The 24701-nt window shown below is 52.8% G+C and overlaps 8 protein-coding genes across 8 annotated transcripts; 6 read left to right on the top strand and 2 right to left on the bottom strand.

The window, feature by feature from the left end:
• Window positions 1-5696: 5696 nt before the first annotated feature.
• Window positions 5697-7757, top strand: Z520_08933 (uncharacterized protein; the record flags this gene model as incomplete). Its single annotated transcript, XM_016779429.1, has 5 exons — window positions 5697-5802; window positions 5855-5935; window positions 5992-6137; window positions 6198-6817; window positions 6866-7757. 5 exons carry the CDS (start codon window positions 5697-5699, stop codon window positions 7755-7757), a joined length of 1845 nt encoding a protein of 614 aa, XP_016629539.1.
• Window positions 7758-9358: 1601 nt separating this feature from the next.
• Z520_08932 (uncharacterized protein) lies at window positions 9359-9966 on the top strand (the record flags this gene model as incomplete). Its single annotated transcript, XM_016779428.1, has 2 exons — window positions 9359-9604; window positions 9667-9966. The coding sequence occupies 2 exons, from the start codon at window positions 9359-9361 to the stop codon at window positions 9964-9966; spliced, it is 546 nt and encodes a 181-aa protein (XP_016629538.1).
• A 600-nt stretch (window positions 9967-10566) lies between these two features.
• On the top strand, window positions 10567-12980 carry Z520_08931 (uncharacterized protein; the record flags this gene model as incomplete). Its single annotated transcript, XM_016779427.1, has 2 exons — window positions 10567-10781; window positions 10844-12980. The coding sequence occupies 2 exons, from the start codon at window positions 10567-10569 to the stop codon at window positions 12978-12980; spliced, it is 2352 nt and encodes a 783-aa protein (XP_016629537.1).
• A 407-nt stretch (window positions 12981-13387) lies between these two features.
• Z520_08930 (uncharacterized protein) lies at window positions 13388-15988 on the top strand (the record flags this gene model as incomplete). The annotated part of the gene is made up of 1 exon (XM_016779426.1): window positions 13388-15988. The coding sequence occupies one exon, from the start codon at window positions 13388-13390 to the stop codon at window positions 15986-15988; it is 2601 nt and encodes an 866-aa protein (XP_016629536.1).
• A 478-nt stretch (window positions 15989-16466) lies between these two features.
• On the bottom strand, window positions 16467-17419 carry Z520_08929 (adenylyl-sulfate kinase; the record flags this gene model as incomplete). The annotated part of the gene is made up of 2 exons (XM_016779425.1): window positions 16467-17112; window positions 17412-17419. The coding sequence occupies 2 exons, from the start codon at window positions 17417-17419 to the stop codon at window positions 16467-16469; spliced, it is 654 nt and encodes a 217-aa protein (XP_016629535.1).
• A 2578-nt stretch (window positions 17420-19997) lies between these two features.
• Window positions 19998-21174, top strand: Z520_08928 (uncharacterized protein; the record flags this gene model as incomplete). The annotated part of the gene is made up of 3 exons (XM_016779424.1): window positions 19998-20040; window positions 20103-20216; window positions 20267-21174. 3 exons carry the CDS (start codon window positions 19998-20000, stop codon window positions 21172-21174), a joined length of 1065 nt encoding a protein of 354 aa, XP_016629534.1.
• A 713-nt stretch (window positions 21175-21887) lies between these two features.
• On the top strand, window positions 21888-22892 carry Z520_08927 (uncharacterized protein; the record flags this gene model as incomplete). Its single annotated transcript, XM_016779423.1, has 1 exon — window positions 21888-22892. The coding sequence occupies one exon, from the start codon at window positions 21888-21890 to the stop codon at window positions 22890-22892; it is 1005 nt and encodes a 334-aa protein (XP_016629533.1).
• A 310-nt stretch (window positions 22893-23202) lies between these two features.
• Window positions 23203-24348, bottom strand: Z520_08926 (uncharacterized protein; the record flags this gene model as incomplete). Its single annotated transcript, XM_016779422.1, has 3 exons — window positions 23203-23324; window positions 23455-24064; window positions 24136-24348. 3 exons carry the CDS (start codon window positions 24346-24348, stop codon window positions 23203-23205), a joined length of 945 nt encoding a protein of 314 aa, XP_016629532.1.
• Between the last annotated feature and the right edge of the window lie 353 nt (window positions 24349-24701).

Raw genomic sequence — 24701 nt, 5'->3', positions numbered from 1 at the left:
TGAAGGACTTGAAGGACTTGAAGGACTTGAAGGACTTGAAGGACTTGAAGGACTTGAAGGACTTGAAGGACTTGAAGGACTTGAAGGACTTGAAGAAAGTTCGAGTGCTTCCCAAAAGAGAACTTGCGGCTTGTGAGAAGCGAGGACTTGTGCTGGCAAAGATGTATGTGTACTTCGTACCTCGTACGTGTACGGCTGGGAGACCGTTGACAAGCTGGCAGGTCTGAATCAAGATGCTGCTTGCGGCTTAGTCTTGGTATTCGGAAAGTCCAACGTCCTGTCCAATCTGCTTGCTTGTTCGGTCTGCAGAAGGCACAATTTGAGACAGTGACGAGTGACGAGAGCCTGCAGGACCCAGCATCATCGGGGAGCGCGAGATATGTGATTCCTTCGAAAAAGAAAGTCCGCCAAACCCACGTAAACCTGCTACAGACCGGCCACGGTCCCTGGTCGTTTTCACCAACCGTTGGCGGCGTCTCCCGCTGTTGAGGGGCACATGGCTGGCTGACACCCATGTTGGAATGCCTAAATCAAGTAAAGAGTAAAAGAGGATGCCTGAAAGGGCGTCGAAGCACGAGCAGAGGAGGATATGGCTGCTCGGAAGCTCTGCCCGATGCATGAGGTCCTCCGCAGTGGAGTTCAAATAAGAAAACAAGTTGGCTGTTGGCAGCTGCTGATGATTCAGAGCTCAAATTCGCTGGGACTGGATACGCTGATACGAGGACAGATACCAGACGGACATTCAAAAGTAGCTTTTTTTGCTTCTCTGTAATATCGTTGCGTGCATGCCATTATCCCGCTCTTCAGATTTGAAAAGGGGTTCCAGACAGAGGAAAAGGACCAAAAGCTCAAAATCTTCAGGCGGTCCTCGGTGCCTGGTCATTGTCCTTAGTGTTGCGGGAGGATCTGGAGAACTTCGGCAAGTTTCCGACTGAACGGACGCCGAAGGTAGAGGAGCCAGTGCCCCAGTATGTACTCTTGTCTCGTATATTGTGTATATTCTCGTTACCTGCACTAGCGAAACAGCCTGCCTACATGTGTGGATATACACTATATATCGTTGCTGGAAGCAGGGTGGTCTGTTGTGAGTAGCAATGAGGATCTCAACCTAGGCCCGGTTGGGTATATCCAACCCGCCATAAAATGTCCGCTCACAGCCTACCTAGGTGTCGTGCGCGGAACCATTAGCTGACCAAGCGCAGTTCACTGTAGTATTTAAGACGAAGTCCAGACCAAAAAGAGCCATCAAAAGCTGTTCACATAGATCCTCCAGCTCTAAAATATTTGTTTGTTCGTTAGAGATCGACGGAAGAGTTTGCGTCGCTTTGAGAGCGTCGTTCGCTAGATCGGGTTCCTGCTGGAATTGTTCCAATTCAAAAATTGTACAACTGTCAACAATGGCAGGGAAGAGACGGTCAGCAGTGAGCATAAATGCGTAGAGGAAGTTGCTGGGTCCTCCTTTACGTATATCCTCCTGGCGGCGTTGGAAGGATCACGCCGAGTCCTGCCAATGTATCGCAGGAACAACATATCATCATCTCTGAAGGGAGAAGTCTTGTCGAATAGGACGAGTAGCTTTCGGTAACCAAGACTGTTAGATATCATGAACGCGAAAATTTCCCGTAGTTGCTTGACGGTCATCGAGAAGGATCGCATATAGTATCGCATGCTTCTTGTGCTGCTTTGATGTGTTCGATGCTCTATACATTCTCGCAAACGGAATAAGGCCTTTAGATCCTGATCAGGTAGGCGTAAAGGATCTTCGAGGAGACTCGTGATGTGTCGAGGTTCGACACGCTGCCGGAAAAAAGAGGACATCAGTGCAAGTGAGAGGAATCTTGACTTGATTAGTTGTTTTGCCAGCCGTTCTTCGAGCACGCGAAATAGCTCAACGAGCATAGGATCTGTGTCTCGATCACGAGTGGTTGAGTAGTACTATGACGGTGAAGTTCGATCGTCTGAGTCGAGTCCATGGCTTATGATGGAGTCGCCAACTCAGTCGAGAGGTCGCATGCTCATGAAGGTCATTTTCTGATAATAGTCACTGACCGCCTACCAGAAAGGTTATCGTACGTGAATTCCTGCACTTCTTCATTCAATAATCCCTCTGACCTTAGTTCCAGCGTTCAAATCGGGTGTGGTTCAATATGGCTTTTTTTTTCTTGTGCTCTTAGCCGTTTTTAGTTTTAACTCAAAGAGTCCTACTTTGTCCATCTATAAAGGAGATTCTATACCTTGAAAGGGATCTATTTCGGCACCCTCTGGGTCCCAAAACAAGCCCTGTAGGATTGTTCCTGACCCCCTATCTGAACCAGGTGCATAGCCGATCGCTAGGACGCCAGATTGGGCTCCGCTGCATTTGCTCAGGGAGTGCTCAGGGAGTGCTCAGGGAGTGCTCGGGGATGCTCAGCCAAGGGCTGAAGTTAAAGCTCAGGTTAGAGCGGCCTTTACTCACCCTCTAGGATCGAACCGTACAGGGCAATTAGGTTTTTCGTTCTTGAGTAATACAGGTAGTCAAGAAGCGTTTCACTCCCCGACATACTTTTGCAGCGTGACCAGCATGTGCGGCACCTTTTCTACATGCCATGGCACTGTGCGCAACAATAGAGAAGCCCAGTGACGACCAGAGACCACTCGGCAAACCACCTCGCCCGGCTGCGGATCAGGAAGTATTCGAGGCAGCTTCTGGAAGCTCAGGCGTTGGAGGACTCGGCACAGAATTCTGGGTGTTGGCCTGCATAGCACACAACAATGTGATTTACGCTGTAACACATTGACAGGCATTCCAATGAATCAGACGCAAACTCCGCGTGATGCCCAATATGCTCTGGCATTGCCACCCAAGCTGATCGTATGGATGGAGATTGGGCTCGCATGGTCGACTGCCCACAACAGCAAGCGCCCCTTGACACCCAACAGCGCCTATCAAGGTGACAGTCAGCAAGATGGCCACTGAATTCCTGCAAGCATCATGGAAGGTTTGTGTGACTAGGTCAGATCAAGTGTAGATAGGGAGTTCCGCATCAAGACTTTGAGCATTTTTCAGAATTGCAGAATTCACTTTGGGGGTCATCACATGGTGGGATAGGTGAGGAAATGCTCGCTGGGGGCTTACCCTGCGGCTAGAGAGTCTCATCCATGGACATGAGGCTCAAAGCGCAATCTTAAAGAGGACTCGTCGTGCTGCCCAATGCATCGGTGGTAATCATACAACCGTCGTCACCATCATGAGCGCATCGAAATGTGAAGAATAAAGAATCAAGGAGAAATTGAGGTGCGTGGGCGTGGGCGTGGGCGTGTGCGTGTGGAGAGAGCATTCGGCCAAGTGGCGCCGTTGCTGTGGTCACCCAATAAGTCCACAAAGCTGCGCTCCCGATACAAGATTCACCTGAAGTGCTATTAGCGATGCATCGTCTTCTCAATTTGCAGTCTGATTTTGACCATTGCAAGCAACTATCCTCGTCCTTTATTGTCAGTATCAATTTGGTTCATTGAACTCAAAGTCTGCCCTTTGCACTATACACCCACACATACCTCGTACTCCGTACACACTCCTCTTTTCAAGGCTGGCGGCTCACTTACAACCTCGAGCATTCTTGACACACAGTGCGCAGTCCAGCCCACGATCTCCAATGCCTCGCCGTTAAACAACTCCCCCTCCAAAACGTGACGAGTCCAACGGTCACCGGAAATGCGTCCCCGAGTGCCTTGGATATTGGTCTCGATCCTGCGCATTGCGGCTGCTTCAGCCGATGAATACTCGCCCTATTCAAACCCTCTCTTCGGCCTGTCGAACGATGCACTTCTCATGAAACGGCAGGGTTGTGAAGCGGGCCTCAACTCCTGCTCGGGGCTAGGAGCAAATAATGTCTGTTGTCCTTCGGATACAACCTGTGCTTTGGATCAAGCTGGACATGTTGCCTGTTGTCCGTCCAACGCAGTTTGTACGGGCACAATAGCGGGATCTATAACTGGATCATCTACAGGGTCAGCGTCAGGGACAGGTACAACGGCGAGTTCCGGAGTCGTGACGATTACAGGAGTGGTTGGGGGCGGCTCGACAGTGAACAATCCCTACTATCCGTTTGTCTACGCACCGACCTCATATCCCAATGCCGATTTATGTTCCAGCGCATTCACAAGCTGCCAATCTGCCTCGACGGCTTGCTTCACTTCCTTGGCAGGGGCCAATGGAGTCACAATAGGTGGTCTTGGTGGAGGCATAACGGTCCAAGGAGTCTCGGGCACAATACTCAGCTCGGCAAGCGAGATTTGCAGTTCCCTCAGCTCGGTGGGATGTTCTGGTCTACAACAAGTGAGCCAGTGTACCGTATTCGGAAGCGGCTCTGGAGTTGTCCCCACCACAACGACTGGGACTGGTGGTATCATTCAAGTTGGGAACAAAGGTCCTCGGCAGACAGCCTGTCCCGGGATGCTTTATGCCGCAGGCGCTGGGGCAGCTATCGGGGCCATGCGCGGGATGATTTGACACATGTATGGTCTCTTCCAACCCCATTTGCCGCATCTCGAGGAGTTGGTTGGCTGAGCGAAACTATTTAATGGACATATGACGACGAGACGACTTGTACATTGGATTTACAAAGCGTTGTTTGAGAAGACAGGAGCTGGATTCAACCCCCGTCATGCTGGAGATCTCGTGGCGCATTCCACTATCTCCATCATCACCCTTATCATGTACAGATCAGATTGATACATTGGCAATGCCGTTCGCTGAGAACCCTTTTGCGCACATGCCGTTAGCACCGGTCGGGAAAACCATATGGGGCCACCTTGGAGGAATCTGGACGATGGACATAGTCCAAGTTGGATATTCGAACAGAGCCAGAGAAACTGACGGCTACGGCGCATGGCCGACAGGATTCAGCTACACAAAAGTCGGAGCATTTCTGTGACGACGGATCTTTCCGACAATGTCAATTGAGACTCACTCGGTATACATGCCTTTCCTACCGGGGTATTTACTCCTATCCGTCCGCTTTTCTTCCCGGTTTCTCTCTTCTGCTCTTTCAATCCTTTGCCCATTCTCCATCCAGGATATTTCTCGTCTCAGAAAATAGCTGCTCCCTGATTTCTGATTCTACACTGAGTGATCGTGGCATGGAGAGGGAAAATGGACCGGAAATCCAGCCGCTCCATTGTTTACCATCATAACAGCCGGATCGATTTCGGGGCTTATTGTCAGCGACGTCGTCTAAACCATCCTCGATCTGTGGCGCAGCGAATGGGCAGCCTTGTTGGCCAACCACAAGGTCTCATCAGCTGTTTGATAGTACCGAGTGCACATCTGACATCTACTAAACAAGCGGGTCACTCTACTTCAGGCCGCTGATGTTGTGGTATTACGCTTTCCAGATGAGACCGGTAAGCGGCAACGAAATAAAGCATTGTCTCTCGAACGATAAGCTGGGCAGGCAGGGGCAGTCTGCTGGTCTGATGGGGGCGAATACCTCTTTGACCAAGCTACTCAATTACCCACAGCTGTCGGAAGAGATGACTGATGGTCCCGTCAGGGGGATTGAGGGTCAAGCTATATAATCCTTTGTTTTTGATCTCGTCCTCATGCTGGACCCTCTCGTCCCCGCGTACCTCTTTGAAAGGACTATGCCTCTGGCGAGCTCAAGAACAGACCGATCACATCTTCAACCAGGCGCTGGTGTTACTACTCCTCGGTGAAAATGTCTAGGAACATTCCGATTGTCGACGCCGACGTTGAAACAGACTGCTTGATCGTTGGAGCTGGCCCTGCTGGCGCTTCTTTGGCATGTTTTCTGATCAACTTTGGTATGGTGAGCCTCTGGTTTTATCGAACAAGGACTGACACGCAAGCATCCAGGGCTGAGAGTGATAGTCATCTCGGACGCGCCGGGAACGACAGCTACCCCTAGGGCGCACCTGATCAACATGGCAGGCCTTGGTAGAAATATCGCTTCCGTCTGCTCTGGTGTGAAGGCATAGCTGACGGGTTGCAAGAGTGCATGCGCGATCTTGGCCTCGAAGACGAATGTCTACGCCTCGGAAACAGAGGTGACGCCCTCAATTCGATTCGCTGGTGCTATTCTATAACTGGGGTGGAGTATGGACGAATTCATGCTTGGGGTGCTGGGCCGGCAAAGATGGTGCGCCTTGGAAAGCCCTAGCTGAGGCTCGCTGACACGAGCCGCTGACCAGAATAACAGGGTGAGGTGGCAGACATCAGTCCCTGTGCGTCGCTAGATCTCCCACAAACCTACCTTGAGCCGATACTGGTGCGCTATGCCACCACTCATGGTGTCACATGCCTGTTCAACACGAGTTTCGCAGAACTCGACCAAGACACCCATGGATGCGTGACTACTGCTGTGAACAAGGTCCTCGGCCAGAAATTCAAGATCCGATCTCGCTATGTCTTCGGTTGCGACGGAGCAAGAAGTCCAGTGGCGGCTCAGATCGGGCTCTCGTACAACATCCAGCCATCCGGAGGAGTCGCATACAATATTTTATTTAATGCTGATTTGGGGGACATCATGAAACATCAGATGGGACACCTGCACTGGATAATGCAGCCAGACACCGAACTGGAGCACGGAATTGCGCCTGTGCTGCGGATGGTCAAGCCGTGGCATCAATGGATCCTGGTGGTGTTTCCCAAGCCTGGAGTGGACATCAAAGCTTTTGGTTCCTCTCAGGCAGCTACTAACCAGGTCAACGATTTGATCAAAGCAGTGATAGGTGACGACAGGATCCCGTTTGAGGTGGTTGACATTTCGAGTTGGAGAATCAACGAAACGGCTGCTGAGTCCTATTTCAAGCAGAATGTGTAAGTATCTCACCATGACCGTACATCCTGATCGCTAATGGTGAACAGGTTTTGCCTTGGCGATGCAGTACACCGACATCCTCCTATCTTTGGCCTCGGGAGCAACACTTGTATACAGGATGCCTACAACTTGGCTTGGAAGGTTGCGCTGGTCGTCCAGGGGAAGGCCTCCCCAGCCTTGCTGGACACCTACAACGTGGAGCGGCAACCCGTCGGGCAAGATCTGGTGAAGTGGTCCAACGAGCTCCTGCGGAACCACGCGACCGTGTGGGGAGCGATTGGGATGTTCGGAGAAACGAAGGAGGAGCGGATCCAGGCGAACAAGGAACTGTCGGAAGCTTCCGAGGCCGGCAAGGCACGACGTCAGCAACTCTTTGACGCCCTCGAACGCCACCGCGGTGAAGGCGACAGTGTGGGCATGATGATGAACCAGTGGTATACATCCAGCTCCAGCGCCGTCTATCTCGCGGACGAGGAGGAGTGCCCTCAGCCCGCCTTCACGGGCAATTACCTCACGCAGGCCCGCGTCAGCACGTACCCGGGCAATCGGCTGCCGCACGCGTGGCTCAGCAAAGGGGACGTGCCCAGCAAGGACATCTCGACGGTCGACCTGGCGGGCAAGAGTGCTTTCTGTCTGTTCACGGGCCACGGCGGAGAAGCTTGGAAAGCCGCAGCCAGAGCCGTGGGTCACAAGCTCGGGATCCCCATCAACGCGTTCGCAATCGGCTTTGGGCTCGACTACGCTGACAAATACCGCGACTGGACCAAGAGGCGCGAGGTCGACGAGGACGGGTGTGTTCTCGTGCGACCTGACCGGTTCGTTGCGTGGCGGGCGCAGCGGATGGTATCATCCACCGGGACGGCGACGGCGACGGCGACGGCGGCCTCGTCGTGCGAAGAGAAGCTCGAGCAAGTCTTGAGATCGATCCTGTCGCTTTGAGCAAATTTTGATTGTGATTCTGCAATTTCAAGGTTGAGAAAAGCGAAAAAAAAGCCATGGATTTGCCGGCCAGCGAGCGAGTGGATGCTATGCTATGGACACATGCTTTTCATTAGAGGCGTTGAACAAGTATATAATGGAAAGAACGGGGGACATTTCTATCGAGATATTGTCCCTGACATGGCAAAGTTCCTCTTTTTTCCCCCTCCCCCATTCCCAAGACAAAGAAGAATAAATGGTTGCCATCACATCTATTACTCTATGACACTTCCTAGCCCTGGTCAAATGGGGCTCCTCTCTCTCTCTCTCTCTGTGTGTGTGTGAGTGTGTACCAATATATGTGTCTAACCAGCTGTGCATTCCGCCGGGGAGATGCGGTACATTGGACGAAAAACCGGAGATGAGCCAATGCGGTCGCGGTGTACCTAGGGCAGGTGTAGTCTTTACCCAGGTATTCAACCATGGACCTCGTCTTGGGCGAATGATATACTTCGCAGAGTGAGACAGCACACGGGATGGTGCACTGATGGTGGTGTGGTGTGGTGTGGCGTCCTGCTCCCGCATCTCCGCCTTACGTGGTAAAGCTTACATTCACACCGGTCAATGGACCTGTAAAGGTCGAGGACTCGGTCCAGGGGCATGCCTCATGGGAACCTGGTTAGGTATTCACCGGGTCAATTCAGCCTTTAACCTTGATGCTACTCCCTAGCACCTACAGTGCCTAGGTACGGACAAGGGACATGTACTCCGTACTGCCGTTCCATCTTCTCTTGCGGGACCTTGCATTTCCATCTCCACCTCCCGCCTCCACCTTCAAGTTCACCTCCATCTTGACCCCTGTCGCCGTTTTGCACCATCAGAGTCAATGACATCAAGACTTTTTGTCTCAACAACAACTACAACCGCTCCGCAACGAGTCCGGCACCTTCTCAAGCCTCTTGGGGCAAGGGTGAGCTTCGAAGAAAATTGTGGCTCCTGGTGCTGCCTTCGACCTGACGATCACGATCACGATCCTGTATAGAATTCATATTTCGGTCAAGGAGGATTGTCGCATACTTCAGACTGACACCGGCCAGACGTCGGTCGGCTTGATGCAGCTCTCTGTCGTTATCCCTCAGAGGTCATATTGTCTTTCATGGCCGATACAGACGTCGTCTGGGGAATAAACTCTCTCTTTTGGCCACAGCTGAACCCCCCATTACACTTCCGACGCCGTGAGATCACCATTGACTGGGCCTGATTTCGGCCTGATCCAGTTCCTGGTAGAAATATCGACAAGTGCATTTCCAGTTGACCAATCTCGTCGTCGCCTCCTCGCACAGTCAACTGTCCGCTAACGGGACGGTTAGCTTCTAGACCTGCATGTTGCCTCGTATACACTTTGACCTGCCAGAGGGGGAACTCTTACATCCGGAGTCCTAAAGCTGCTAGCCCAGGCGTCTTTCCCGTCCGTTGCCTACCTATAAATGCTCGATGAAGACCTCTGTGACAGAGGCTGACTTTCGTTCGTGGTCGGCCTGTCCTCCAGCATTGTGTCCGCCAGCCAGCTCCAGTCAGCATCGTTCGTTCACATATTCATTCGTTCATCAACCTTCCCAACCATGAAGTTCATCTATCTTTTGGCCCCTCTCTCGCTCGTGGCCGGTGTGATGGCTGCCGCCCACCCCAGGCGTGACAGCGGTTGGCAAGACTGTCTTTCGCAGACTGAGGCGGAGTCGATTGTCAACCAATACATCTCGATCCTTGAACATACCGACGTTGCTGCAGCCAATGCAACCGCACAAAGCCTTCTCGATGCAAACTACACCGAGACCAGCGACTCGATCTTGTCGCTTGAAGGACTGCCGGTAAGCACATAGGTCTTTGTCGGCTTAGGGAATCCACCCCAATAACCATCTTGTCCAAACAGCTCGGAACCGCCACCTTCGTCGGCAAGGACGTGTATATCGACGGAACTCTCAGTTCACCAGGTTTGAATGGTATCACCACCATCGAGATCCTCGTCGCAGGCTGCACCAAGGTGCTTTGGTATTGGAACTTCTTGGGCGTCGGCAGCGGGCAGTATGAGGTCAAGGGCTTCAATCTGTTCACCATCACGGACTCGTTGCAGATCTCGGAGACCCATCTAGAGTTCAACTCTATCGCTTGGGGTCTCGACACAGGGTACCAGGTGATCTTTCCCTCGAGTCCAGCTCCCACTCGCAAGTGAGCGAAGGGGGATGGTGGAGGGTTTAGCGGTTGGACAATCTTGTCTATGGAGGAAACAGTCAGATCCTGCGGTAGAACAGTAATCAATAATTATTTCCTCTCACTGCTTGGTATACAGACGATTTCCACCATGGGTTTGGAATCGAAAGGTGATGGAAGGCGGTAAAGTCAATCGAGCGCTGTAGCGGGGAACATGGTCAATCGGTGAATTTCCTCGACCAGTGGCAACGGCGGCATCCACCAGGTCCATTGTTCACTCACCGTCCAAACCTTGACTGGCAAGACTCGCCATCATCTTTAGTATTATTAATTAAGGTCGCCCATCCCTTACTCGAACAAGGCGTCCCTTACTCGAATAAGGAACGGCCGCTTAGCTGCTGCCCCCGTACCTTAGCTAGCTGGCTACCAAGCCTACCTACCTAGCGAGGCGCCCGCAGTTGGATCTCGGAAAGTGTCCACCGCGACGCGACGACTTGCGCACATCCCCCAATTGCCCAATCCCTCGCCCTCTTGTTGCGGCCATTGAGTACAGACTATTTTATCTTGTCGGTCTTGCTCTGCACTCCGTCCTGCCCTGGGACGAGCAAGTCAAAAGCAGATCATGACAAGAAAGAAGCCCAAGCCCAAGCCCGACTCTCCCCCTGCGCAGCCTACGACTCAATCTGCTGAAGGCGAATCCGCACTTGGTGCTGCGAAACAAGAGACACCGAGTCCAGGTTCACAACCGCCTCCAGTATCCCTGAAGTTAGTACAGGATAGAGGACGGCGCACAACAGACTTGACGGCGCCGTCCGCCTTGGTCATCTGTCGCAACAAGTATTTGGAATCCCCCCTCAACTCGAACGCCTCTGCGTGACCAGCGCTAACCTGTGATACAGACACTGGAAACATATATCTTCCTATCACGGACCATGGCTCGGTTTTCCAATCGAAGTCCTCGAGAGCCTTGCTTATAGCAACTACGCCTGCCCCCGTCCCCAACCAATCCACCCTGCCGTGCTCTTTGACCTGGTCAAGATCAGAAGACTCATCGACGAGGCAACCAGTCTCGCCGTCCGTGCTGCAAATGGCACTAGTACCTCGGACCTGCAGACGTCGTTGCAATCCAGCAAGGGGATGTTTTATGGAAACGATGCAGAGATGCTGGGCCTATCGTCCCCAAGAGGGCTGGGACACACGAAGTTGAGTCGGGAACGGAGGCACCGAATGCGGGACCATGCAACACAGAAGCTATACCAAGCTTACTCGTTCGATGAAATCGCCGCAAGCGTCGTCATGATGCAGTCGGCGTCAGCCTTGGAAGGCGTTGCAAAACTCGTCCTGGAGCGTGAGGAACACAATCCATACGCTCAATATGTCCACTTCTTCCACGAAAAGATCCCGTGTATGGGCCTGGTTGAACATACTTCACTGGACTCTTTGACCGATGTGATCAGTCAAAAGCCTACAGACTCGTCGCCGTACAGAACGAGGGCAGTCACCCGGATGTTCATGGACGATTTGGAGGGAGTCGTGCGAGATTGCACCGATGGACTTACCGTGAACAACATATACCATTCAAAACACAAGAAAAACCAACAAGACCTGGTTCTGCCAAAAGAAGCTGCAGCGCTCGGCCAGGAATTTCAGCCAAAGGGCCGTGTAGCTGACGATGATCAACCTAGCAGCATGGAGCTCCAGCTGTTGTGTCTTCGAGGTACAGCATATCTAACTCTTGCGTGTAAACATATCAGGCGAGCTCTGCACGGACTTGCCAAAAGTCGGGCTCAACAAGCAGATGACGGCATGAATCCGGCCGCACTGGACAGTAAGGAGGACAAACAATGTGCAGAGGCACGGAAGTTGGTCCGCACCTATGCCAAAAGAGCGCTTCGTGATTATCTCTCGTATCTGTCGCATTTCGAGTATACCCCAGGATATCCCTTGGAGTACACGGCGCACTTCCTTGACGGATTCTCTGAGAACGTGACCGGTCCAGCAGCTGGACATCGTTCCCGTGGTGAGAGATTACTTGATGTTGACTCGCACACGCGGACAGGAATGTCAGACACATTGGTCAGGTATGAAGGCATGAAGGATCGGCTGAAGAAGATGGGACGTCGCCCGATGCCCACGCCCCCTATTTACAAGTTGAACGAGTTGTTTGCAGCTGTGCCTCCTGCAGATGTACCGGCTTACGCTCCCGAAAGAGATAAGGAAATCGATCCACATCACCCCGTTTTCTCTCTGCCAGACTTTGCTGAGGCTGTCAGCTTCCATCCGCTCATGATGGAAGTTCTCCACTGTCTGCTGCTTTGTCACTGTCTCATTCAAACATCGACCAAGGAGATTCAGCGACATGCTTATATGGTTGCACGCATCGCGCGTGTCTGCGATGGGTATCCTGTCTTTCTTACACCTCGATCTCTGGCTCGGGCAGATTGGATTGAAATCCTAACCCGCACCGACAATTGGATTGGGCTGGCGGATTCTTGGAGGAATTTGTGTACACCACTATATCTTGCCACGTATCTCAAAAGTTCGGCACCAAAAGACAGGGATGAAACATCCGAAGAAAATAGGTTACGAATAAGGCACACAGCCCTTATGCAAGCATTTGCTGACGAGGGAATTTTGGAGGAAGAACTCGTCAAGGCCGAACACAAAGCTCGAAAACCGAGAGCTGCGTACAAAGGCGAAGAAACGGCGGGGAAGGAGCTCAACCGCACAAACATGATGGACTGCAACGAATCCGGCGGGGTTGGCAATCAACAAAGTCCCTCTAAGGCAGCAGAAGAATGGCCCGCGGAGGGCGAGGGCGAATGCCCCCCAAGCAGCACCGAACGGGCGGACGCTATCGTTCAATGGATCCTTGAGGCACCTCGTCCGAGCGCAAGCAATGGCACTGGTCGGTCGAAAAAGAAGCCTGGGGTTAAAGGGAAATCAAGAGAAATGAGCGGCACTGCTTCAAATCTAAGAGAGACTGAAATGACGGCAGTGGAGCAGAACGTCAAGAGCTTGGATCTGGTTGAGTGAACAGGTTCTGGCCTTCGACGGGAGCATTATGCTCCTCCTTTTGTGCCCTCTACAAAACGCTATGACGGTCAAAAGCATATGTACTATCTAGTTGCCGAAATACAAGGCATATTGAACCGCAGACGCAGCTCGACTGCCGAGTTCCTCCTCTGCAGTGGGGAGATTCGGGTGATGTAAACAGACCAATGGCGTTGATTGTGGCGGCGTCCGTATATACAACGACGTCAACGACATGTACCACTAGATAATTTTCTATTGCACCACCTCATAACCATCTATAGAGTATACCTGGGTAGGGTTCTTCAATGTCAGCTGGGGGCTTTGTCACCGTCCATATTCCTCGCATGCCTTGATCATTGTCTCTCAAACCTCCTCGCCAATCCCAATCGCCCTCTTATCATCTACATATGCCTGCAACACCTCCTCCACAACTAAGTCTCAGCATCACCAATCCCCTGATCCTCTATCGCACACTGGTTGCAACCAAGAAGATCAAACCAGACCCGGCGCAGCACCGTCTCGCGCTGCAGCTGCAGAAGCTTTATTTCCGCCTGAAGGACTACGCACCGGAAATCGAGTACCGGTATCGGCTGGAGAAGATTGGGCGAAGTGTTCGGGGAGGTGGTGAGACGAAAAGGGCAGCATCACTAGCACGAGATGGCGCCCAGCAGAGGGGAAAGGATGGCGACCGCGACGAGGACCAGGACGAGGACGGGAATGGGGTCGGTGGCAAAGGCGAAAGCCAAAGCCAAAGCCAAAGCCGCTGGGCGAAGGGGAAGGGGGGAAGAATATTCTCCTCGCTCTTGTCACTCAGATCATCCCTCCCTTCCACCACGTTAGCATTAACCCGGACCACGCCGCTTCACCATTCCGCACTCTCGATCGATTCACCGATGGGCATGCTCCTCTACGGCGAGGTCGGGCGTGGCAAATCCATGCTTTTGGACCTGTTGTACGAGACGCTTCCGTCGCGGCAGAAACGCCGCTGGCACTTTAACACGTTCATGCTCGACGTGTTTCGGCGGATTGAACGCGCGCGGATCGAGCGGCTTGAGTCCTTCCACTCCACGTCGTCGTCGGCGAGAACCCTCTTCGGAGGACCCGACATCTCAGATCACGAACACGTCATGCTCAGCCTGGCAAAGGACACGGTCAGCGACTCTCCCATTTTATTTCTGGACGAGTTCCAAATGCCCGACCGCGCGGCCTCGAAGCTGATCAACGGCTTCTTCACCGCGTTTTTCCACCTCGGCGGGGTTTTGGTCGCCAGCTCGAACCGCATGCCCGAGGAGTTGAGCAAGGCCGCGGGCATTGAGTTTGGAGATTTGCGCAGGACCAACGGTGGTAAAGGGGGATTCTTCGGGCTGGGATGGGGCATGAGTCGTGAGAGTGAAGGGGAGAGGGCCGCGAAGACGGATTTTGGTTTGTTTTTGGAAGTGCTAAGGGCGAGGTGTGAGGTTTGGGAGATGGAAGGGGAGAGAGATTATAGGAGGGAAGGGGATGAGGATGATTTAGCTGTGGATGTGAATGCGGATGTGGACGAGGCGGTTTTGAGCACGGAAGTGCGTGAGGTTGAAGTCGAGGTCGAAAGCCTTGACGACTCTGTCGCTACCAAGAGCACCTCTACCTCTATCTCAAGCGTAACCGCCCTGACAGAATCGACAACGACGACCTTATCATCCGACACACCAGCACACTACCACATCAGTCTGTCCTCCTCTCCCTCATCCCCTTCGCCGTCCGACACATCCTTCGAAAAAGACCTCCACCTCGTAAACCCTTCATCAACATGGACCCCCACCACACTAACAATCTACGGCCGTCGCCTCTCACTACCCTCCACCCACGGAGGAGTCCTCAAATCGACCTTCCCGGCCCTCTGCGCCACGTACCTGGGCCCGGCCGACTACGTGTCTCTCTGCTCGACGTTCCACACGATCATCCTCACCGACGTGCCTGTTTTGAAATTGGCGCAGAAGAACGAGGCGCGCAGGTTTATTACATTGCTCGACGCGCTATACGAGGCGAGATGTCGGCTGTTGATTCAGGCGGCCGCTCCGCCGGATAAGTTGTTCTTCCCGGAGACGAGGGTTCGAAGAGCAGGGACGATGAAGACAACAACGGTTACGGCTCATGGTGGTGACGACGCAGACAGCACCGAGTCCATAACCTCCGAGTCCTTCTCCGAAATGTACCAAGACTCAACGGCCCCATTCCGTCCCAATATCACTTCTTACACCGAGTCCAACACGCACTCGTCCACACCGTCATTCACGCCGTCTCTGTACAACCCAAACCTCCGAACCGTGCTGGCGGACGAGGACGCCGATTTCGGTCCCACGTACGGAAACGGGAGGGGTCACGGGGTGTCAGACTCGAATACTTCGCGCTGGGAGGTTGGACACACAGCTAGTACTGGGCCAGACTTCACCAGCACGTCCGCCCTGACCGGCGAGGACGAACGGTTCGCGTATAAGCGTGCGAGGAGCAGGTTGTGGGAGATGTGCGGGCGGAAGTGGTGGGATGAGAGGCTGCCTGGCCGCGAAGACCGAGATGCAGATGCAGAGGCAGTGTCTACGTGGTGGCGCCCCGTTCATAGGTCCGGCCGTTTCTGGGAACCCTCTACCTCCGCTGGCGCTGGCGTTGTGTCATCAGACGACATCGTGGACACTACACAGCCAGCGACGACAGAAACCCCGAAAAGAGACCACTACTCCACGCCGACATCCGGCCCCGATCCAGCTTCAACCCCATCTTCAAAGACGTCCGTGGGTACAGACCCAAAGCACTCCGCCCTATTCAAACACGAATCCGCCTCCCCCTACCGAAACCACCCGGACCCGCCGCCAAAATTCGGCTGGCAGCACGCCTGGGGCATGATGACATGGGGGAAACGGGCGGGGGAATGGGGGAAAGGCGTCGAGGGGGTCGCCGCAAGGAGAGGGCGGAAGAAGCACGGCGATGATGATGATGATAGTGATGGTGATGCTGGGTCGTGGGAGAAGTAAGTGAAAAACCAGGGGAGGGTGTGAATTTGTCGACGAGGGGCATTAAATGAATGAACGGATAGCCCTGTCAGGAAGAGGGGCCAGCCAAAATGGGCAAAAGCCATCCAAGGCAAAAGCGTAAAGGCAAAAGCGAAGGAAAGCAAAAGAATGGTAGGCGTTTCCCATGAAGTGAATTCGACGCTATAAGCCTGCATGCTATCTAGTAAATAAACGCGAAAGGCTTTGATTCTTATGTCTGTCTGTCTTGTCTGAAAGCGAAGACAAATGTGCAAATGAAAAAGGGAACAGATCTAATCTTCCCCTGTGTGCCTTTCCGATCCTCCAAAGTCCCATGTTTTCAAATCCTTCCCAATCTATCCCAGGTCTCGTCCAGCTAGCAAAGTCCACTTTCCCCACCCTAGCTACCTTTTCATTTCCTCTCCAGCTACAGATGTGATATGTAGGTTCTGTGCCATCGCCCGCCTGCAGAACGTCCCGTCTACTCATCGTCATCGACGGCGGGTGGGGTGCTCAAATAGCCGTTGTCCTCGAGGTACTTGATGATGATCTTGACGCTGTCCTCGACCGAGGTCTTGTCGCTTCGGATATGCACCTCGGGTTTCAGGGGCTCCTCGTAGGGGGCCGTGACGCCCGTAAACTCGGGGATCTTGCCCTCGCGCGCCTTCTTGTACAGGCCCTTGGGGTCACGCTGCTCGGCGACTTCGACGGGGACGTCGATCCACACCTCCACAAAGGGCAAGCCGGACTCGCCGCCGGGACGTTCGGCCTCGTGCAGCTTGCGGGCGAGCTCGCGGTCCGCGCGGTAAGGAGAGATGAAGCTGGTGATGGCGATGGTGCACGAGTCTGCAAAGAGCTTGGCGACCTCGGCGATGCGGCGAATGTTCTCCTCGCGGTCTTTCGGGGAAAACCCCAGGTCCTTGTTGAGGCCGAAGCGGATGTTGTCCCCGTCGAGACGGTAGGCGTTTTTGTTGTATGGCTTGCGGATGAGGGCCTGTTCCAGCGCGACGGCAATGGTGGACTTTCCCGAGGCGGAGAGACCGGTCAGCCAGATCGTCAGACCGGTTTGCTTGAGAAGCCCTGCCCGGATAGAAGGGGTCAAGGGCGAAGGGTGGAAGTGAATGTTACTATTCAAGGTGGTAAGTATTGTGTCAAGACATTTTGTTTCTTTTGGTCTCTTTCTCAGGGGACGGGTTGTGCGAGTATTGTGGAGTCAACCAAAGTTTCTCCCTTGCAGAAGACAGAAATACAAAGCAATCGAGGCATAGGGTCTCGATTTGACGGGAAAGGATGGTTGGAATGACAATGATATACATATCAAGGAAAAGTATCCCAAGAGGCTCGGATTGCAGTACAAGACAAGGACACAAAAATGCCGTGCTATCATGTTGTGCGAACTAAACAGAACCCAGGGAGGAGGACCTACGTTGCCATGGTTCGTAGTCTGTTCGTGCGCAAAGGACAAACTGTGTATCTCGTTCTTCGATCAGGACGGCACCCAGATGCTATAACCTCGTTGCGAACTTGAGTCGAGATCGTTATGTTTGAGGTCGTCTGCTGTTATATCCCAATCTCCTTCACCGCCGTCAGCTCGGCGTTGTTCTACCTTCCATTTAGGTTCAATTTTTTCTGTCTGATATCGGGAGTCGGAGTGCCAAGTCTGCTGGTCTGTGTCCCCGAAGTCTAAGTTGCTGATAAAAGGAGACGGTGGCGCATGGGGGCGGAAAGCCATCTCCCCGACTTTTCTTCTCTGAACCCCCTTTCAGGCTCCCTTCAGGCTCCCGTCAAGCTCCCTTGGTTTCCAGGCGCAAGGGACAATGAGGATGCTCTGCATCAGACATGCGGAGGTTTGAAGCGGTCTCTGCGTCAGGTATGCACATATATCTGAAGATCTGCTGATAATAATAAACTTGTTTGCTTCGTGTCGCCAGCGTTCCGATCCAGCGCTACCGCCCTCCGGAGCAGCTGGGTGTCGTGTTTGGTGGGCGGGGGCTCCACGATTTGCGGGCAGACTGGCATTCTTCAACAGCTGTCATACATGTCAACGTTTCGTTCGTCAACCTAAGCCCGTCAACAACCACTAGCAAGCTATACAGGCTCAAGGTCGTGCAAGGAGCCACGGGAGCGATGTCCGACGGATATGTGCAGTCAGCTCAACCATAAATCTCTGCATCCTTCACGACCAAGGAACCTCTGGATCTGGGATTTCTTTCGTGGAGCCCGATTTAGTCTTCTTTGCTCGCACCTGTTTTGATCTCGCTTGATCCTCGTTTGGTGATGTATCATCCTCCCTCGGTTGCAGGTGAGCTCAGCGTAGTTGACTTGAAAATCATGTCTCTACCATCAAACAGGATGGCTTCTGTCTCAGAATGTCTGATCTGTATTTTGTCCAAGATCGGATCTCATGTGAGTGAATTGGATCTCGGATTTAAGATCGACGTGAGAGGCTGCTTGCTTCCGTCCTATCTTGCCAGCATCAGGTGCTATAGCCATTCAGGTGATGATCTTCTGTTTGAGTTGGCTAGGTGATACAAACAACCCAAAAGGATAAGCGAGGTCAGTCAGCCACCATCTGGACTCTCTCAGTTACTATTCGTGCTCCCGATGTCGGCTCGACCTTTCAGGAGAACATGGGGGGCGTTATTCGAGAAGTCGGTGTGATACCAGATGGCTTTCGTGGTGAGCTGGACGGATGTCACTGCCGGTGTCTGTGAGCTAGAGCAGCATTAGCATCTCAACTGTGGTAGCGAGATGGATGTGGCTGGTACGTACGCGAGTCTCTACATGTTCTTCCAGACAAAGAAAGCTGATGACCGGCCAGACAGGAGTAGCGAGCCGTCACATCCCCTTGAATGCAATCTGTGCGACACGTTGCACCGTTTGTGAAGGACTGGCCTGCCCTGCCATAGGGCGGTCTGTCCAGTACTTGAAGAGTATGTATCCTTCCCAAAACTATTTTCTTTGTTCTTGTTGTTTTCACCTTCCAGTGCCTTTGCACCAATCAAACTGGCGGTGTTCGAATTCTGGGATCGATTGTTCTCCCTGCTGTTTGAAAGACTCTGATAAATGCTTGAGCCTGTTGACAGTCAGCGGACAGCCACTGAACATTGTGATGCTCTGCAACAGTGTGATGATGATGGTTGTCGTGTGTGGGTAGGCAAGACTTGTCTGGGTCCGCAGGGGGCTAGATTGAGCTGGCCGCGTCGGGATCAGAGGGAGGCAGTGCCTAAGGCATCATCAATACCAATACTGGAGTCAGGCGTGGAGCATCATCAGCTTGGAAAAAGTGAAGAACAGAGGGGGGAAGAAAGAAAAAAGTCTGCACTCCAGGATCGTTACGACGGACTGCAACTGCGCCTGCGACTTGGACTGGTACAGCAACAATCAATGGGCGCAGGTGGATTCAGTCTGCCAGTCCCATTGTCGCTCACTTCACTCCTCACATCAATACCAGCCGTCCCTAGCTTTGGCATGAATAGACGCGACACTTTTGACTTTTTTATCACTTTGGGTTTTACATACAGGGTAATGTCCCTGCACTGGACCATTGACACCGCAATACGAGCCGTCGACGACAACCAGGTTGAAAGTTACCAGCGGTACCGACGGTATCGAATTCACCATCAAGCTTTTTCCTCGAGTCCACCACCACCTCCCTTTCACCTGCTCCATCAACGGTATCAACGGTATCAAATTCACCATCAAACTTTTCCCTCGAGTCCACCACCACCTCCCTTTCACTCTGCGGTGTCAACGGTATCACATTCACCCTCAAACTTTTTCGTCGAATCCACCGCCCCATCCCCTTCACCTGCTATAACTTGGACCGCCGCCCTCTCTCTGTCGAATTCTCATCTCAAACCTCTACACATCTGATTCTCAGTATTGAATCCTTCAACATACACTTCTCTCGACAGAAACAAACAAACAAACATACATAATCACACCTTTCATCCCCAGCTCATTCCTCTCAGATTCACTCCACCCAAACAATTCACAAAAAGTCGCAAACATGACTGTCTGGGACAGAATCACCCGATTGATTGTCGGACGTGGTAGGCTTCTTCTCACCAAACCCCAGCATGGCCTGACTTACGCTGACCTCTGCGTCAATTAGCCGCTGCTGAGAAAAGCGAGCACAAGAAGTTGGAAAAGAAGTACCAGGAAGCTGAAGCAGCTCTCAAACTCATCACTGAGGTTGCCCCTGAGCCACTACCACAATGTCTCAGCAGTAAGTCCAATCTTGTTCTTTCATCTCACGGCGTTTGACCGTGATTGTAGGAGCGCCCTCGGTCTGGAGTCCAGCCGTCTCTGCAGAATCACGCAGACCGCGTGAAGGAGCGTTACGCAGAGTATCACAAAGACCAAACTACGAGCGTGCTTCTTCAACTCCTCCCGTGACCCATGTCACACCTCGCAGGTCACCATCAGGCCCACCAGACATCACCGCTCGGTCTCTTAGCCAAGAGGACTTGAAGCGCAATTACAGCAGTGAGAGCTTCTGGGATCACTCAAAACACCCACTTCCTCCTTTGCCAGAAATGACCGGCTTCGGAAAATATCGCCGAGCCGTCAATGCCTCTCCAGAGTGGCAATTGGAACACCTTCACAAAGACATTTACGACCTGAGCGACATTATCTGCGGTCACTTGGGCTCGCAGCCTCCTGTTGGCTTGGACCCAGAGATCTGGAATCAGTACAGAACTCACTACGCGCGAACCACCAGCTTTGTAAGCTCCCGAAGCTCCAAGGCAAGCACCGAACCTACTGTCGCCATCGAATTTTACAACCCAGTCACTGGGACCAAAATCACTCGCGGGTTTTCCGCTTCAACCATCACTGCCACCATCAGTGCCAGCACGAGCCCAGCAAGCTCTTTTACGGACTCAAACCCCTTCCGCAGCGATTCCAGTTTCTCCAAATCAAGCATGGCTAGCCCTATGTCCGACGTCCATGCAAAGAGCGGCCATATCCGGTCGCGAAGATCAAGCCGGAATTCTTCATATCATACTAGCATGACCTCAATGAATCCATTGAGCGCCATCAGCGAAATTCAAGAACCATTTACCAATCTCGGTCGTAAGATCGAAAAACCCTGTCTGTTCGACATGAACGGAAACACGGAGAGCGCACTTGCTTCCTCCGACGAAGACGACGACGAAGACTTGTGGGAAGACATGGATGACTAAGAAAAACATGAAACTCATCGCACCCACATGGATCATTGCACTGCGGATTTTAGGCGTTTATTGCTTGGGTTGTGTTAAGGAAGGGCTCAACAGGAAGGGCTCAACAGGAAGGGTTACAGGAAAGGCTTTGCATTAATGGGTTTCGTTTGCTTTGCATGGAATTGTTTTCAGCGCTTCACTATACGACTATAACAAGTATAATTCTTTTTTCGGGTTGCTGGATTGTCGGTAATAAGGAAGGAAGGATCATGTTGCTGGTTCAAGTTTTTCTGCTAGCGTTTGCAATCAACAATACATAATTCAATCGATTCAATGGAAAAAGACCTGGAGTGTTTGCCAGCTTCGTCGTGCTGTAACGGCCCTCATCTTCCCAGGTTGCAGGTGGTCAAAGACATTCAGATACCTTATAGGTGGTTGTCAGGAAACATCTTCGTAGCCAAAGTACCTACGAAGGTGGCTGTGGAGTTTCGGGTTCGTGAGGACGAAAATGGCTAATGGGGGTTTAGGTGTGGCGACTCACTCCTCTTGCCGCCCCCAACTTGAACCTGCAGGTTGCTTACTAGGTACTCTGGGGCTGTACGAGTTTACGGGGTCAACTACCAGGTATCAACTCATCAAAACCTCGCTGACGACGAACCATCATCACCACCACTACCAGCCACATCAAGATATAATCATCATCATCATGTAGCTTGCAAATTGCAATCCCCACCATGTCCACGCCAACGCCATCTAAGCAGACGCCTCCGCCTCCGACGACGACGAAGAGGAGGGGAAAGAGAGCTGCCTCGCCGGAAGAAGACACCACAACCCCTGTCCGCACGGACGAAGCTGCTACCACCACCCGCAAAGGCAACCTGAATGCAAATGAAGGAATCTTCATCTCCTCGCCGATCCACGACCGCCAATCCACGTTCGTGGCGCACTTCCACCCCGCGGCGTCGGGTGTGTTCGAGGTCACGAAGCAGCAATCCGGCGGATCCGGGTCGAAACGGGAACTATCGCTGACAGCGACGGTCAAGCGGCTGCAAGCGCACCCTTCGTTCACCACCGCGAGCCACCGCATCGTCGCGTGGCGGCGGCGATCGAGTCAGCAGACCCTCTTCAGCGCGTCCGCGCCCGGATCCAGCGCCGGCGCGCTCTACGCGACGGGCTCCGAAGACGACGGGGAGAAATACGCCGGAAAACGTCTCGAGCGCTTGCTGGGTGATCTGGACGTCGAGGGGGTAGTCGTCGTGGCGCGATGGTATGGTGGCGTGTTATTGGGGCCTGTGCGGTTTACGCATATTGAGAGTGTGGCGAGGGAGGCGGTGAGGAAATGGAGGGAGAGCGTCGGCGGCGGTGGTGGTGCAGGGGTGGGTTCTAAGAGGCGGAGACTTCTTGATTCCGATCCCGACAACGACGCTGCTGGTGTTGGTGTTGGTGAGGGTGATGGTCATGATGATGATGAAGCTGCCCTCAAATCCCGCCTCGCCGACCAACTCGCCGAGCGCGACCGCAGCATCGTCGTGCTAAGAGGGCTGCTGGCGGACAAGACAAAACCCGCATCATCCACGACCGAGGAAAAGACACCGTCTTCCCCCGGCCTAGCCAAGAAGATCGAGTACAGCGAGATGCCCCTAGTCAAATTGAAGCAGCTTGAAAAGGCGCGGGATGCTACGATCGCGTTTATCCTGAGGCAGTTGGACAAACTTGAGGAAGAAGAGAAATCAAAATGAGAAAGAGAAGGTCCGGCTGGAAGCAGTCAACGAAAAGCATTGGTGCTGGTGATGATGATGACAACCACAACGTCAAAGCACGGAGGGCAGGTCCTGTACAGCAAGGTCACTCGTAAAGACTGAAAGGTTTGAAGCACCCGTGTCTAATAATGAAAGAGCAAGCACCGAGGAAGGACCATGGAAATGACAAGGATTGGACATTTTCTTCGGGACACTGGATTGCACTGCTCTGCTCGGGTGCTGAGCGAGCCTCAATTGCTCGTTCACGGTGCAGGCATGTCGCTCGATGAACTCGAATCAACGCAACGCGTCAAGCTGAGACAGATACACCGACGCCGCTGGCTCGACTGCTGGCGGGCGTGAGGGCGTTCTTCTCCGCCTCCTCCTCCTTGAACTTCTCGACCACCATCTTCCTAGACAGTTGTTGGTAATCTGCAAAGGGCGAGTGGTATCATGTCAGTGCGATACATCCAACGTGGCATGTCCTTCAAGAAATATGGGACGGGTGAGGGCAGCGGTCCAAGGATCCAGAGATGTGCAAGACGCAACAGGAAACACTCACGCAAAACACCACTCTCCTTCACCTGATTCAGCACCCCCTGCGAATAAACGCCTCTCTCCAGATTGCTCTGCGCGACCTCGCACAGCTCAAAGTCCTCCAACGCCACCTTCCTCACAAACTTGTAGTACTCCTCAAACCCTTCCATGCCGCCCTTGCCATCGTCATAGTAGTAGTCAAACTCCATGCGAGTTTCGCCGACTTTGTCACCGGGACATACGCGGAAACTGCTCATACCGCCACCGTACAGATTCAGGGTGCAGACGGGGAAGAAGTATAAGAACAAACCGTCGTTGGGGTTCTGCGGGTCGGCAATGTGCCGGCTATACGTGTCGTGGTTGTGTACTTCGTAAAAAGTGGGCGGGTATTTGACACTGAAGCTGCGGTGCGTGTATTGACAGTGCAAGCATTCTTGGTACCCATCGACCATGGTTTTCCAGTTGAAGCGTCCGGGGTATTTGATGGAGCGGCGGTGAGGTAGGCGGCGGAAATTGTACCGGGACAGGAGCTCAAGAAGAGATGGTGGAAACCACTCCTCAAACGGCGGCGCAGAGTGGTCGATGGTGGCGAACAAGGCACCCGTGGGAGTCAGGCGATATGCGAGAGAGACGCCCTGGAAGATTGAGAAACACACAGGTTATGAAAAAGAGATCGATACAAATATGACGTGGGCCGCGAGCATACATCCGATTTCCTTTTCACCTCAAAGTTCTCATTCCCATCGTGTTGGACAATGATGGAAACCCCTGCGAATTCATACTCGACTTCCCGTTCCACTGCAAATCGAGGGACAGCTCCGACGAAGTACCAGGCTTTGTAGAATATGGCTCGTTGTTCGAGGGAGTAAAGATTTTGTGAAATGTACCACGACGCTGGCAGTGTTTTGGTTGCTTCCATGGCTAAGTGATGGCCTCTGCTTGATATCTCCCAGTGTTTCTGATAAGCAAGGGGCGTATATCGACGTCGTTATAGTTCAAGTCGTTATCATCAACGAGTCCAACCATGTAAAGCATATAAGATCCGCATGATGCCGACCTTGACATTGAGTTCCAAAAGAGGTATTCGAATACCGACCAAATGATGGATTGTGGCGCATGGACCTCCAGTGTTCCCATTCGCGCAAAACGTGCAAATGAGGGTCCATAAGAGGATCATCATTATTCATAGCTGGAAGAATGATTCACATGTGCGAACTCCTTACTGGGTTTGGGTTTCGAGGTACTTCCGCAGAAGTCAAAACTGGAGACGGG

The sequence above is a fragment of the Fonsecaea multimorphosa genome (assembly GCF_000836435.1).
Source record: "Fonsecaea multimorphosa CBS 102226 unplaced genomic scaffold supercont1.21, whole genome shotgun sequence".
NCBI classification, from domain to species: Eukaryota; Fungi; Ascomycota; class Eurotiomycetes; order Chaetothyriales; family Herpotrichiellaceae; genus Fonsecaea; species Fonsecaea multimorphosa.
Note: the sequence above shows the minus strand (reverse complement) of the source record. Positions and strands in the feature narration are given on the sequence as shown.